The sequence below is a fragment of the Ovis canadensis genome, chromosome 2 (assembly GCF_042477335.2).
Source record: "Ovis canadensis isolate MfBH-ARS-UI-01 breed Bighorn chromosome 2, ARS-UI_OviCan_v2, whole genome shotgun sequence".
NCBI classification, from domain to species: Eukaryota; Metazoa; Chordata; class Mammalia; order Artiodactyla; family Bovidae; genus Ovis; species Ovis canadensis.
This window is the reverse complement of record NC_091246.1, coordinates 238,578,248-238,592,047: the sequence shown is the minus strand read 5'-3', so window position 1 is coordinate 238,592,047 and position 13,800 is coordinate 238,578,248. Positions and strand designations below refer to the sequence as shown.

The 13,800-nt window shown below is 43.4% G+C and overlaps 1 protein-coding gene across 1 annotated transcript in view; it reads right to left on the bottom strand.

Annotated features, from left to right (window-relative positions):
- Window positions 1-13,800, bottom strand: part of ARMC9 (armadillo repeat containing 9) — a 183,007-nt gene that overhangs the window by 78,477 nt on the left and 90,730 nt on the right. The window contains exon 19 of the mRNA XM_069578574.1: window positions 10,129-10,184. Within this exon, the coding sequence (XP_069434675.1) occupies window positions 10,129-10,184 (56 nt within the window). The remainder of the gene's footprint in view (window positions 1-10,128; window positions 10,185-13,800) is intronic.

Sequence of the window (13,800 nt, the reverse complement as noted above, 5' to 3'; positions counted from 1 at the left end):
AATTTCCAAAACACAATGCTACCCTTCTTAACAGTTATTTGCTTTTGATAATAATTCTTTGCTACATTGACATGTAATGGGTTTATTATTGTCATTTTAAAATTAGTACATCTTATCAGTTTTAAGTTCTAATTTAGCAAATATCCACAGGCAAAATACACATAAAAGTTTTTTGCAATATTCAATGGTTTCAAGAATATAAAAATGTCCTAAGAGCAAAACTTGGAGAATAGTTACTTCAAACCTACATAAACGTGTATTTTTCTCTTATATGTATAAAATAATTAATAATTAAATTTTAAATGAAAAGGGAACTATCTGGTAATCCAGGGGTTAGGACTCTGTGCCAATGCAGGGGTTGTGGGTTCAATCTCTGCTGAGGGAACTAAGATCCCATAAGCTGCATAAGCATAGCCAAAAGAAAAAAAAAAAAACCAGAAAAGAAAGAAAAAATAAATTATTAGAAGAAAATCTAGGAAACTACATATAAAATTTAGGGTTAATGGAAACCTTAATCAGGATTGAAAACCCAGAGGGTATCATATAAAAAGCTAAGATATTTAGCTTAAAAAATTTTGGCGGGGGGGGCTTCCCTGGTGGTACAATGGATAAGAATCCACCTGCCAATGCAGGGGACACAGGTTTGAACCCTGGCTGGGGAAGATTCCACAGGTCATGGAGCAACTAAGCCCATGAACCACAAGTACTGAAGCGCTCGCACCGAGGGCCTGTGCCTCGCCAACAAGAGAACCCTCGGCAACAAAACACTGCAACTAGGGAAAGCCTGCACGCAGCAATGAAGGCCCAGCACAACTAAAAATAGTAAACTCAATCATTAAAAGGTTTATTTTTAAGATTTATGACAAAAGAAGTTATAAAAATATGTCAAAAGGTAAAAGATACATTTTTAAATATTTGCAACTAAGGTGAAGAAGGATCAATATCTATAATATACAGAGAATCCATATGGTCTGACCTGGAAAGACAAATGCAATTTTAAAAATAGAGAAAGGACAGAAATGGGAAAATACAGCATAGCAAATCCAAATATCCACTCTGATAAACATAAAGACACTCAAACTCACTACTCATGGGGATGCAAAACTAAAATAATGAGATAGCTAGCACCTTACCGGAGAAGGCAACGGCAACCCACTCCAGTACTCTTGCCTGGAAAATCCCATGGATGGAGGACCTGGTAGGCTGCAGTCCATGGGGTCGATAAGTCCGACACGACTGAGCGACTTCACTTTCACTTTTCACTTTCATGCATTGGAGAAGGAAATGGCAACCCACTCCAGTGCTCTTGCCTGGAGAATCCCAGGAACGGGAGACCCCAGTGGGCTGCCATCTATGGGGTCTCATAGAGTTGGACACGACTGAAGCGACCTGGCAGTAGCAGCAGCAGCACCTTACCACCATTATCCTTTAAGTGTTAGTCCCTCAGTTTCCAGCTTTTTGGGAGCCTGTGGACTGTAGACTGCCAGGCTCCTCTGTTCATGGAGTTCTCCGGGCAAGAATACTGGAGTGAGTAGCCATTCCCTTCTCCAGGGGAATTTTCCCAACCCAGGGATTGAAGCTGGGTCTCCTGCATTGCAGGCAGATTCTTTACCATCTAAGCTACTGGGGAAGCCACCATTAAATTAGCAAAAATACAAAGAAAAGAGTCATGACACCTACCACTGGAGGGAGATGGAAGGAAAGCCTCCTCTCCTGCTCTGCTGGCGAAATCTGAATTGTTACAGCCTTTCTAAAAAGCTTCCCTGGTGGCTCAGACAGTAAAGAGTCTGTCTGCAGTGCGGGAGACCCAGGTTTGATCCCTGGGTTGGGAAGATCCCCTGGAGAAGGAAATGGCAACCCACTCCAGTATTCTTGCATGGAAAATCCCATGTATGGAGAAGCGTGGCATGCTACCATCCATGGGGTTGCAAAGAGTCGGACACGACTGAGTGACTTCACTCTCTTTCTTTCTAAAAAGCAATTTAGAAAAATGTATTGCAATTAAAACACACATACACTTCAACCCAGCAAAAAAACTCATGTAAATAAAAAAGGATATATTTACAAAGATGTTAACTGAGGTATTGTTTGAAGTAGCAAGCATTGGGAAGACTGCACGAGTTCACAGCATTAAAAAGCATCAGTTGTGGTGCTGGCTGGCTTAGAGGGATTTCCAAAAGATATCAACAAGGGGAAAAGGCGACCCTGAGGATGTGTGTATTTCTGTGTTATCTCATTGTGTTAAACAAATACTGACAAAAACACACATGAACACGTGTACCTGTCTGTGCACTTTCTGTGTGTACCTTATAAGCAAAGTAGGGAAGCATATACACGCACTAGGTGGTGAATATGGGTTTTGTGGGGGTGTCGACGTGGGCTGGGGAGAGGCAAGGACAGAGCTCACGCTGTCTCCCCTGGAAGATGGCTTTCCTACTTTCCTGACCACATCCTTCTCTTCAGCAACCCATTCCACCCACCCTTCACCCTCGGCGAGGCAAAGCCCTGTCAAGACAGCCACTTTCCACTTTTCTCTGAGTACTTAGAATTTCTGTAACACTTCCTGGTTCTACCATATTCACGAACCTATGAGTGCTTATTTATTTTCTATTACTTGCTAACTGTTTATATATATAAATATATGTGTGTGTGTGTGTATATATATATATATATATATATATATCTCACAGGAGACAAAATCTTGTAGTGGTTAACAGCATGGACTGTCAAGTCAAACCACCTGGGTTGATTCCTGGTTCTATCACTTAACTCATTAGCTGTGTGAACTGGGCAAGTGACATATTTTCTCTGTTTCCTCAAATGTGAAATAGAACAGTAATAGTACTTACCATGGGGTTGTTGTGAGGTGTAAATGAGTGAATAGTGCCAAGACAGGTACCTGGGCCACTGGTGAGGATACACAAGCTATTACCAGGGTCGTTATTATCTCACCTATCTAGATTTTAGAATACACAGAAGAACTATACAACAAAGGTCTTAATGATTTGGATAACCATGATGTGGTCACTGACCTAGAGCCAGACATCCTGGAGTGTGATGTCAAGTGGGCCTTAGGAAGCATTGCTACAAAGCTAGTAGAGGTGACGAAATTCCAGCTGAGCTATTTCAAATCCTAAAAGATGATGCTGTGAAAGTGCTGCACTCAATATACCAGCAAATCTGGGAAACTCAGCAGTGGCCACAGGACTGGAAAAGGTGTTCATCCCAATCACAAAGAAAGGCAATGCTAAAGAATGTTCAAACTACCACACAATTGTGCTCATCTCACATGTTAGCAAGCTCATGCTCAAAATCCTTCAAGCCAGGCTTCAACAATACGTGAACCAAGAACTTCCAGATGTTCAAGCTGGATTTAGAGAAGGCAGAGGAACCAGAGATCAAATTGTCAACATCCGTTGGATCATCGAAAAAGCAAGAGAGTTCCAGAAAAACATCTACATCTGCTTCATTCACTATGCTAAAGCCTTTGACTGTGTGGATCACAACAAACTGTGGAAGATTCTTAAAGAGATGGGAATACCAGACCCATTTGACCTGCCTCCTGAGAAACCTGTATGCAGGTCAAGAAGCAATAGTCAGTACTGGATATGGAACAATGAACTGGTTCAAAATTGGGAAAGGAGTATGTTAAGGCTGTATATTGTCATCCTGCTTATTTAACTTCTATGCAGAGTACGTCATGCAAAATGCCTGGCTGGATGACTCATAAGCTGGAATCAAGATTGCTGGGAGAAATATTAACAACCTCAGACATGTTGATGATACCATTTAGATGATACCACTCTAAAAACAGAAAGTGAAGAGGAACTCAAGAGCCTCTAGATGAGGGTGAAAGAGCAGAGTGAAAAAGCTGGCTTAAAACTCCACATTCAAAAAACTAAGATCATGGCATCCGGTCCCATCACTTCATGGCAAACAGATGAGGGAAAAGTAGAAACAGTAAGAGATTTTATTTTCTTGGGCTCCAAAATCACTGTGGATAGTGACTGGAGCCACAAAATTAAAAAACATTTGCTCCTTGGAAGAAAAGCTATGACAAACCTAGTGAAAGTGAAAATGTTAATCTCCCATCCAAGTACTAACCAGGCACTCGTGACTGCTCAGCTTCTGAGATCAGACTTGACTGGGCATGTTCAGGGCAGTATGTATGGCCGTCACTCTGTTGTGTTCCACTTTTGGGGACCCTGTGGACTGTGGCCTGCCTGGCTCCTCTGTCCATGGAATTCTCCAGGCAAGAATACTGGAATGGGTAGCCATTCTCCTTACTCGAGGGGAATCTTCCTACCCAGGGGTCAAACCTGCAACTCCTGTATTGCAGGCAGATTCTTTACTGTTTGAGCCCCCAGGGACTTAGACAGCATATTAAAAGGCAGAGACATTACTTTGCCCACAAAGGTCTGTATAGTCAAAGCTATGGTTTTTCCAGTAGTCATGTATGGATGTGAGAGTTGGACTATAAAGAAGGGCAAGTGCTGAAGAACGGATGCTTTTGAACTGTGGTGCTGGAGAAGACTCTTCAGAGTTCCTTGGACAGCAGGTAGATCCAACCAGGAAATCAGTCCTGAATATTTATTGGAAGGACTAGATGATGAAGCTGAAGCTCCAATACTTTGTCTACCTGCTGTGAAGAGCCAACTTACTGGAAAAGACCCTGGTGCTGGGAAAGATTGAGGGCAGGAGGAGAAAGGGGTGACAGGGGATGAGATGGTTGGATGGCATCATCGACTCAATGGACATGAGTTTGAGCAAACTCTGGGAGATAGTGAAGGATAGGGAAGCCTGGTGTGCTGTAGTCCATGGGGTCACAAAGAGTCAGACACGACTGAGCACCTGAATAGCAACCATCTAGATTTCAAACTCTTGGAGGCATTTAAAACCATAGATCCCCTTTTAAATTTCTTTTGGATCTTTTCCCCATTATTTCCTAGAATAATGTTAATTTTAAGGCCCTGAAATATTAATATTTGTGGTATATGTGTCTCTTTCAATTCTGGTTTCCTTGGGGTAAATGCCCAGCAGTGGGATTGCTGGCTCATAAGGTAGTTCTATTCCCAGTTTTTTAAGGAATCACCATACTGTTCTCAAGAGTGGCTGTACCAGTGTGCATTTCCACCAACAGTGTAAGAGGGTTCCCTTTTCTCCCACCCTCTCCAGCATTTATTGTTTGTAGACTTTTGATGATGGCCATTCTGACCAGTGTGAGGAGATACCTCATTGTGGTTTCGATCTGCATTTCTCTGATAATGAGTGATGTTGAGCATCTTTTCATAGCCACAGTGGAGTATTACTCAGCTATGAAAAGGAACCCACTGGAGTCAGTTCTAGTGAGGCAAATGAACCTAGAGCCTGTTATACAGGGTGAAGTAATTCTTAAGGAGAAAGACAAACACTGTATATTAATGCAAATATATAAACACATATATATGGAATTTAGAAAGACAGTACCGACCATCCTACATGCAGGGCAGCAAGGGAGACGCAGATGTAGAAAACAGACTTTTGAACTCAGCGGGAGAAGGCAGGGGTGGGATGATTTGAGAGAACAGCATTGAAACACATACATTACCATATGTAAAATAAATGACCAGTGCAAGTTCGATGCATGAAACAGGGCACCCAAAGCCAGTGCTCTGGGACAACCGGGAGGGATGGGGTGGGGTGGGGGGAGGTCAAGATGGGGGGAACACATGTACACCTGCAGCTGACTCATGTTGATGTATGGCAAAAACCATCACAATATTGCAGGTAATTATCCTCTGATTAAAATAAATAATTAAAAATGTTAATATTGGTGGGATAAACAAGTTAATAGCTTTAAGATTTGAGACGCCTGTTGAGAAAGAAACTGCCGAGCACATGATCGTCACTTTCATGGCAACCAGCAAGTAAATGTTCATGGGTGATCTAACCTGGCCTTTTAATCTATTTTGTTAACAGGGAACAATATTTACCTTAAAATCAATCTTCTGGATTAGCACAGAAAGGCCTTTCATCTCCACTTACAAAGCCAAGGAAGAGCTAGACACAAGGAACTCACCTCAAACTGTAAGAAAACCTGAGCCTTTTGTAGCGAGAATACTGGAATCAGGGCTCCTAATGATTCATATGGGGCTGCCCTGGTGGCTCAGTGGTAAAGAACCTGCCTGCCAATGCAAGAGACCCGGGTTCAATCCCTGCGTCAGGAAGATCCCCTGGAGAAGGAAACCCACTCCAGTATTCTTGCCTGGGAAATCCCATGGACAGAGGAGCCTGGCGGGCTATGGTCCACGGAGTCAAAAAAGAGTCCAACATGACTTAGCACCTAAACAACAACAAAGATTCACCCTTTGGGAACATATCATATGTGTTTAACATAAAATAAATTATATTAGATAATAACACATTTCTTTAAGCAGCAGGTGAAATACATCGGAATCCTTAAACAGTAGTTGTCATCTGTCCAGTCTTTGTCTGCACTACTCAAGCTTATCTAGTGATAAGTTTTTCTCCTCTGGAGATTTAAATGGGCCAAGAAGAGTGTAGACAATTTTGAAAATAATGGAAACCCCTGTCCTTCTATGCCATCCTCTCTCCTCTCGCTCTCTTGTTCAACCTTTTCCTCTCAAATGAATCCTTCCCAATGGCATTTTAACATGCTTGGTTATCTCCCAAATGAAAACACAACAAAAATGCCCTGTTCAACCACCATCCAACTCTCTTCCCCTGCTCACAGCCAACTCAGTGGAAAGAGCTGTATTATTACTTATTAGCTCCATTCTCTCACGTCCCACTTGCTCCACAACTATTCAGTTTGGCTTTTGCCCCATTAAGTCTTCACAAATGCTCAGCAACTGACCTCTGTCCATTAACTCCAGGTGCCTTTTTCACTCCTCACCTCACGTAGTGAGCCTGCTCATCTGGGCCTCTCTTCTTCTCTCATCCACTTCCTCATCCCTGGCCCTCACCCGGGAAACTTCTAGTGTCAACAAAGAGGGTGTAACTTCCACACCTTTCTGCTATGTGTATATACACAGATATATAATTCATCAGGATGTGTGTTTATAAGTTTGCTTTCCTGAAGTTGACTCAGACTCATACGTTACGTTGCAATTTCCGTTTTCCACTTGACGTTACAGCCTAGACAGTCTGTACTTTACTCAAGTTGAAAAACTTTTTATGTTGGTATGTAAATGTATATATATTCAGACATAACTAAATAAGTGCTAATATACCAGGGCAAGTAATTATATTTTTAGAAATTAGAAAAAAAACAGATTATGCACGTGAGGATCCTTGAGAGTCTCCAGCGGGGCAGACTAGTGGCCAAAGTCACAAGGGCACAGATTTCAGCTCAGTGTCAGGCAAGGCAGCCATGATTCACCCCGGCCTTCAGCCCCTCCTAGAGCCATTTCACCTTTAGAGGCTCTGGCAGCTAACTGAAAACAGTCTTCGTTATCTGTGTTTGGGGTTTAAATAATTTTGCCATCTCCTTCAAAGTCATCACCTTGGGACGTGACAGCCACATTCCAACAACAGTGTGACTTGCACAAATGCTTTTTGGAGATTTTTCTTTAGTCTAAGCACCCTTCACTTTCTCCCAACCACACACTCCAGTTAAAAAATAACATCTGGCCGTGGGGGAAGCTGAGTAAAATACAGACATGCTCATTCCTTGTCAGGTTGTCCTGGCTAATCCTCCATGGCGAGAGTCAGGACCAAGGGGGAGGAAAAGCCCAGAATATGCTGACTTGAGCTCATCACAAAGAGTCAAGTTTTGGCCCCAAATGGAGACAGGTCCTTTCTTTATAATTTTCCAACTAAACCCTTTCAAGGATCTTCTGAAAATTCTAGTTATCACAACAAATATTTTCACACACTATCTTCTTTTTTTTCTATTAAAAAAAAAAAAAAGTTTATTTATGTGGCTGCACCGGGTCTTAGTTGTGGCATGTGGGATCTAGTTCTCTGCCCAGGGATCAAACCTGGGGCCCCTGCATTGGGAGTGTGGAGTTTTGGCCACTGGACCATGAGGGAAGTCCCCATACACTATCTTCCTAAAATAAAAATCTGCACAGAATGGCAAAAAGTCCAGAAAGCTAAAAGATCTCTTTATTCTTTAATTTACAGTAGATTACAACTGTAGTTCTATAGTTGTAGTCTACTATCACTTTTTAATTATAGTTATAGTCTACTAAAACTATAACTTAGCTATCATCTACTCTAACTTCCATGGGGAAATTCCAAAAGTTGAAATTCCACCATTAACAGAATAGTCGAACCAAATGAAATTTCCCATGCAGTACAAAAACAAAAGAGTTAATGGTAATAAAACAAAATGGCCCCAAAGAGATAACAGGGGGGAAGAAAACAGATCTTTAAGGAAGCTTTATGTGGACAAAAAGTTACTGGAATGAAATAATTAAGATGTTAACTCAAAATATAAAATGGTGCTAAAGGGCCTGGCACACAGGTGGTGTCTTGCTTGTCACAATGCTGAGAAGCCCCAGTGAGTCCGGGAGCTGAGTTCTCTCTGGTGTTGGCAAACAGTGGCCTGTGGGCTAAGGTGTCTGTTGTTGTAAGGCCAGTAAACTAAGAATGGTTTTCACATTTAAAAATATTTGAAAAAAATATCAATGACGCAAAAATCATATGAAATTCAAACTTTAGGACACATTGGAAAAAGATTCATGGGAACACAACCGTGTTCATGATTTTTTTACTGCCCATGGCTACTTTGTGTTACAATGGTCCATCTGGGTGAATGAAACTGACTGTGTGGCCTGCAAAGCTAAAGTATTCACAAGTTTCCTCTTTCTAGAAAAGGTCTGCTGATGCCTGTTCTAAACCAGATCTTACTGTGATCAACTCCGTGTGACCTGAGGCTGGCCTCCTGCCTTGTCTGGATGCACCTTTGAAAGGAAGGGGCCTGGAGAAGGTGCTGGCCCGGCCGCCGGAACTGCAGGGAGCAGGAGCACCCGCTGGCGCCACCTACAGCCCGTTAGGAAAATGGCAGGCAGGAGGCTGGCTGCGGTGGGACACTCTCACAAGCCAGTCCCCATCTTGGGTGGAGCCGCCCTCTTAGGCTGAGGGCTCTTAAATGAACTCTCTCCCCCAATCAATGCCATCAATGAACAAAAACCTGGCCTTTACACACCTTTTAAACGGACAGCCCACAACTCCAAATAGTAATACATCTTCCAGCATTCACTTCAGGAATAAATGTGCCCCACAAAATAGAAGAAATGCAGATCACTTATTTCCACAGAGAACTTATTACCACATCTGGCTTTTTAGTTCTGAAGGAAAAATAATGAAAAAGCTCGTCATGTGAAAATCCATCTACAGCTCATGCGTCACCATTCTCACTCACACCACTTCACAAGGCACGCTCAGACCCCTGAACCTTCATGCTCTAAAACACACAGGTGGGCAGACCTCACCGCCGAGGAAACCCACAGCTAAGGAATGCAAATGACTGGGCCAAGTGGTTTGTCTGCCGGCTCTGAACCAGTTCTCCCCGGGAGCCTCCAGGGCCAAGGTTCCCACCCTTGAGGGAGACAGGGCAGACTCTTGCCCCTTCAGAGCGAAAACCCTGGCTCAAGACCTGTCATCTTTCAACCTCCCACCAACCCCAGTGCCGTAGAGCGTGGCATCTCCATGTCGAATGCAGCGAACCCACCAAGGCTAGTCTCCAAACACGCCACCCTCGCGTCCTCCCACCCTGCCCGTCGTGTGGTGGGGTCTAACTTCTGCCCCCGTGTGAGCTGGTCGTCCTGCGCCCGGAGCAGCAGTGATGTTCTGAGACTGCTGAGCCCACATGAGGGCTGGAAGCTTCCACTTTCTTCCCCTTGGAGCCCAGTCTCCAACGAATATGGAAGTCCAGGCTGGACAACTGAGGGATTAGAGGCCACATGGAGAGGGAATGTGGAGGACACGATGCCAGCTTGGACATGGAGAACAGCTACCAGACACCCCAAGGGAGACCACCCCGCTGAGCTCCAGCGGATCCACAGAGTCATGAGAAGTAACACAGCAGGGACTGAAATCTCCATTTCAAGGCTAACTTTTCAAGGCAAAGAAAAGAGCTGGCCCAAGCTTTCTATGTGGTGTGAAGAGCCTCCAACTTACCTCATCATCTTCATCTTCATCATCATCAGATTCAAGAACACCATCCAGTAGCTCTTCTACAAAGGAAAAAAAGTCAGTGAATAACTATAACCACAGTTGGGAGCCTGGGCCAACAAAATCCTTCAACTACTGCTGCTGCCGCTGAGTCACTTCAGTCGTGTCCGACTCTGTGCGACCCCACGGATGGCAGCCCACCAGGCTCCGCCGTCCCTGGGATTCTCCAGGCAAGAACACTGGAGTGGGTTGCCATCTCCTTCTCCAGGGATGAGAAAATACCCTTCTGAGAGTTATTGTTGTTTTAGTCTCTCAGTCATGTCTGACACTTTTGTGATCCCATGAACTGTAGCCCACCAGACTCCTCTGTCCATGGGATTTCCCAGGCAAGAATACTGGAGTGGGTAGGCATTTCCTACTCCAGGGGATCTTCCCGATCCTGGGATCAAACCCCAATCTCCTGTATCGCAGGTGGATTCTCTACCACTGAGCCACCTGGGAAGCCCCTCTTGAGAGTTCAGTTCAGCTCAGTCGCTCAGTTGTGTCCGACTCTTTGCGACCCCATGAATCGCAGCACGCCAGGCCTCCCTGTCCATCACTAACTCCCGGAGTTCACTCAAACTCATGTCCATTGAGTGGGTGATACCATCCAGCCATTTTATCCTCTGTCGTCCCCTTCTCCTCCTGCCCCCAATCCCTCCCAGCATCAAAGTCTTTTCCAATGAGTCAACTCTTCGCATGAGGTGGCCAAAGTACTGGAGTTTCAGCTTGAGCATCATTCCTTCCAAAGAACACCCAGGATTGATCTCCTTCAGAATGGACTGGTTGGATCTCCTTGCAGTCCAAGGGACTCTCAAGAGTCTTCTCCAACACCACAGTTCAAAAGCATCAGTTCTTTGGCACTCAGCTTTCTTGACAGTCCAACTTTCACATCCATACACGACCACTGGAAAAACCATAGCCTTGACTAGACAGACCTTTGTTGGCAAAGTAATGTCTCTGCTTTTGAATTTGCTATCTAGGTTGGTCATAACTTTCCTTCCAAGGAGTAAATGTCTTTTAATTTCATGGCTGCAATCACCATCTGCAGTGATTTTGGAGCCCCCCAAAATAAAGTCTCACACTGTTTCCACTGTTTCCCCATCTATTTCCCATGAGGTGATGGGACCAGATGCCGTGATCTTTGTTTTCTGAATGTTGAGCTTTAAGACAACTTTTTCACTCTCCTCTTTCACTTTCATCAAGAGGCTTTTTAGTTCTTCATTTTCTGCCATAAGGGTGGTATCATCTGCATATCTGAGGTTATTGATATTTCTCCCAGCAATCTTGATTCCAGCTTGTGCTTCTTCCATTCCAGCGTTTCTCAAGATGTACTCTGCATATAAGTTAAATAAGCAGGGTGACAATATACAGCCTTGATGTACTCCTTTTCCTATCTGGAACCAGTCTGTTGTTTCATGTCCAGTTCTAACTATTGCTTCCTGACCTGCATATAGGCTTCTCAAGAGGCAGGTCAGGTGGTCTGGTATTCCCATCTCTTTCAGAATTTTCCACAGTTTATTGTGATCCACACAGTCAAAGGCTTTGGCATAGTCAATAAAGCAGAAATATATGTTTTTCTGGAACTCTCTTGCTTTTTCCATGATCCAGCGGATGCTGGCAATTTGATCTCTGGTTCCTCTGCCTTTTCTAAAACCAGCTTGAACATCTTGAAGTTCACGGTTCACATATTGCTGAAGCCTGGCTTGGAGAATTTTGAGCATTACTTTACTAGCATGTGAGATGAGTGCAAGTGTGTGGTAGTTTGAGCATTCTTTGGCATTGCCTTTCTTTGGGATTGGAATGAAAACTGACCTTTTCCAGTCCTGTGGCCGCTGCTGAATTTTCCAAATTTGCTGGCATATTGAGTGTGGCACTTTCACAGCATCATCTTTCAGGATTTGAAATAGCTCAACTGGAATTCCATCACCTCCCCTAGCTTTGTTCATAGTGATGCTTTCCAAGGCCCACTTGACTTCACATTCCCGGATGTCTGGCTCTAGGTGAGTGATCATACCTTTGTGATTACCTGGGTCCTGAAGATCTTTTTTGTACAGTTCTTCTGTGTATTCTTGCCACCTCTTCTTAATATCTTCTGCTTCTGTTAGGTCCATACCATTTCTGTCCTTTATCATGCTCATCTTTGCATGAAATGTTCCCTTGGTATGTCAAGATCTCTAGTCTTTCCCATTCTGTTGTTTTCCTCTATTTCTTTGCATTGATCGCTGAGGAAGGCTTTCTTATCTCTTCTTGCTTCTTTGGAACTCTGCATTCAGATGCTTATATCTTTCCTTTTCTCCTTTGCTTTTCGCCTCTCTTCTTTTCACAGCTATTTGTAAGGCCTCCCCAGACAGCCATTTTGCTTTTTTGCATTTCTTTTCCATGGGGATGGTCTTGATCCCTGTCTCCTGTACAATGTCAGGCACGTCAGTCTATAATTCATCAGGCACTCTATCTATCAGATCTAGTTAAATCTATTTCTCACTATCACTGTATAACCATAAGGGATTTCATTATGGCCATACCTGAATGGTCTAGTGGTTTTCCCTACTTTCTTCAGTTTAAGTCTGAATTTGGCAATAAGAAGTTCATGATCTGAGCCACAGTCAGCTCCTGATCTTGTTTTTGTTGACTATATAGAGCTTCTCCATGTTTGGCTGCAAAGAATATAATCAGTCTGATTTTGGTGTTGACCATCTAGTGATGTCCATGTGTAGAGTCTTCTTTTGTGTTGTTGGAAGAGGGTGTTTGCTATGACCAGTGCGTTCTCTTGGCAAAACTCTATTAGCCTTTGCCCTGCTTCATTCCATATTCCAAGGCCAAACTTGCCTGTTACTCCAGGTGTTTCTTGACTTCCTACTTTTGCGGGTATTAGTTTTAAAATGTCTTGTAGGTCTTCATAGAACCATTCAACTTCAGCTTCTTCAGTGTTACTGGTTGGGGCATAGACTTGGATTACCATGATATTGAATGGTTTGCCTTGGAAACGAACAGAGATCATCCTGTCATTTTTGAGATTCCATCCAAGTACTGCATTTCGGACTCTTTTGTTGACCATGATGGCTACTCCATTTCTTCTAGGGGATTCCTGCCCGCAGTCATAGATATAATGGTCATCTGAGTTAAATTCACCCATTCCAGTCCATTTTAGTTTGCTGATTCCTAGAATGTCGACGTTCACTTTTGCCATCTCCTGTTTGACCACTTCCAATTTGCCTTGATTCATGGACCTGACATTCCAGGTTTCTATGCAATATTGCTCTTTACAGCATCAGACCTTGCTTCTATCACCAGTCACATCCACAGCTGGGTATTGTTTTTGCTTTGGCTCCATCCCTTCATTCTTTCTGGAGTTATTTCTCCACTGATCTCCAGTAGCATATTGGGCATCTCCCGACCTGGGGAGTTCCTCTTTCAGTATCCTATCATTTTGCCTTTTCCTACTGTTCATGGGCTTCTCAAGGCAAGAACTGTTCCTGGTACCATTTCAGCATAGTTTGATATCATGCTAAGCAATTGTAAATTTCTCTCTCTATTTTTGACAAAACACGTTAGTCGTGGCATGAGAAAAATTAAAGCCAACATATAATTTGAGAGTAATTTAGGGGAAAGAAAGTAGACTAGTATCAATCTTATTGC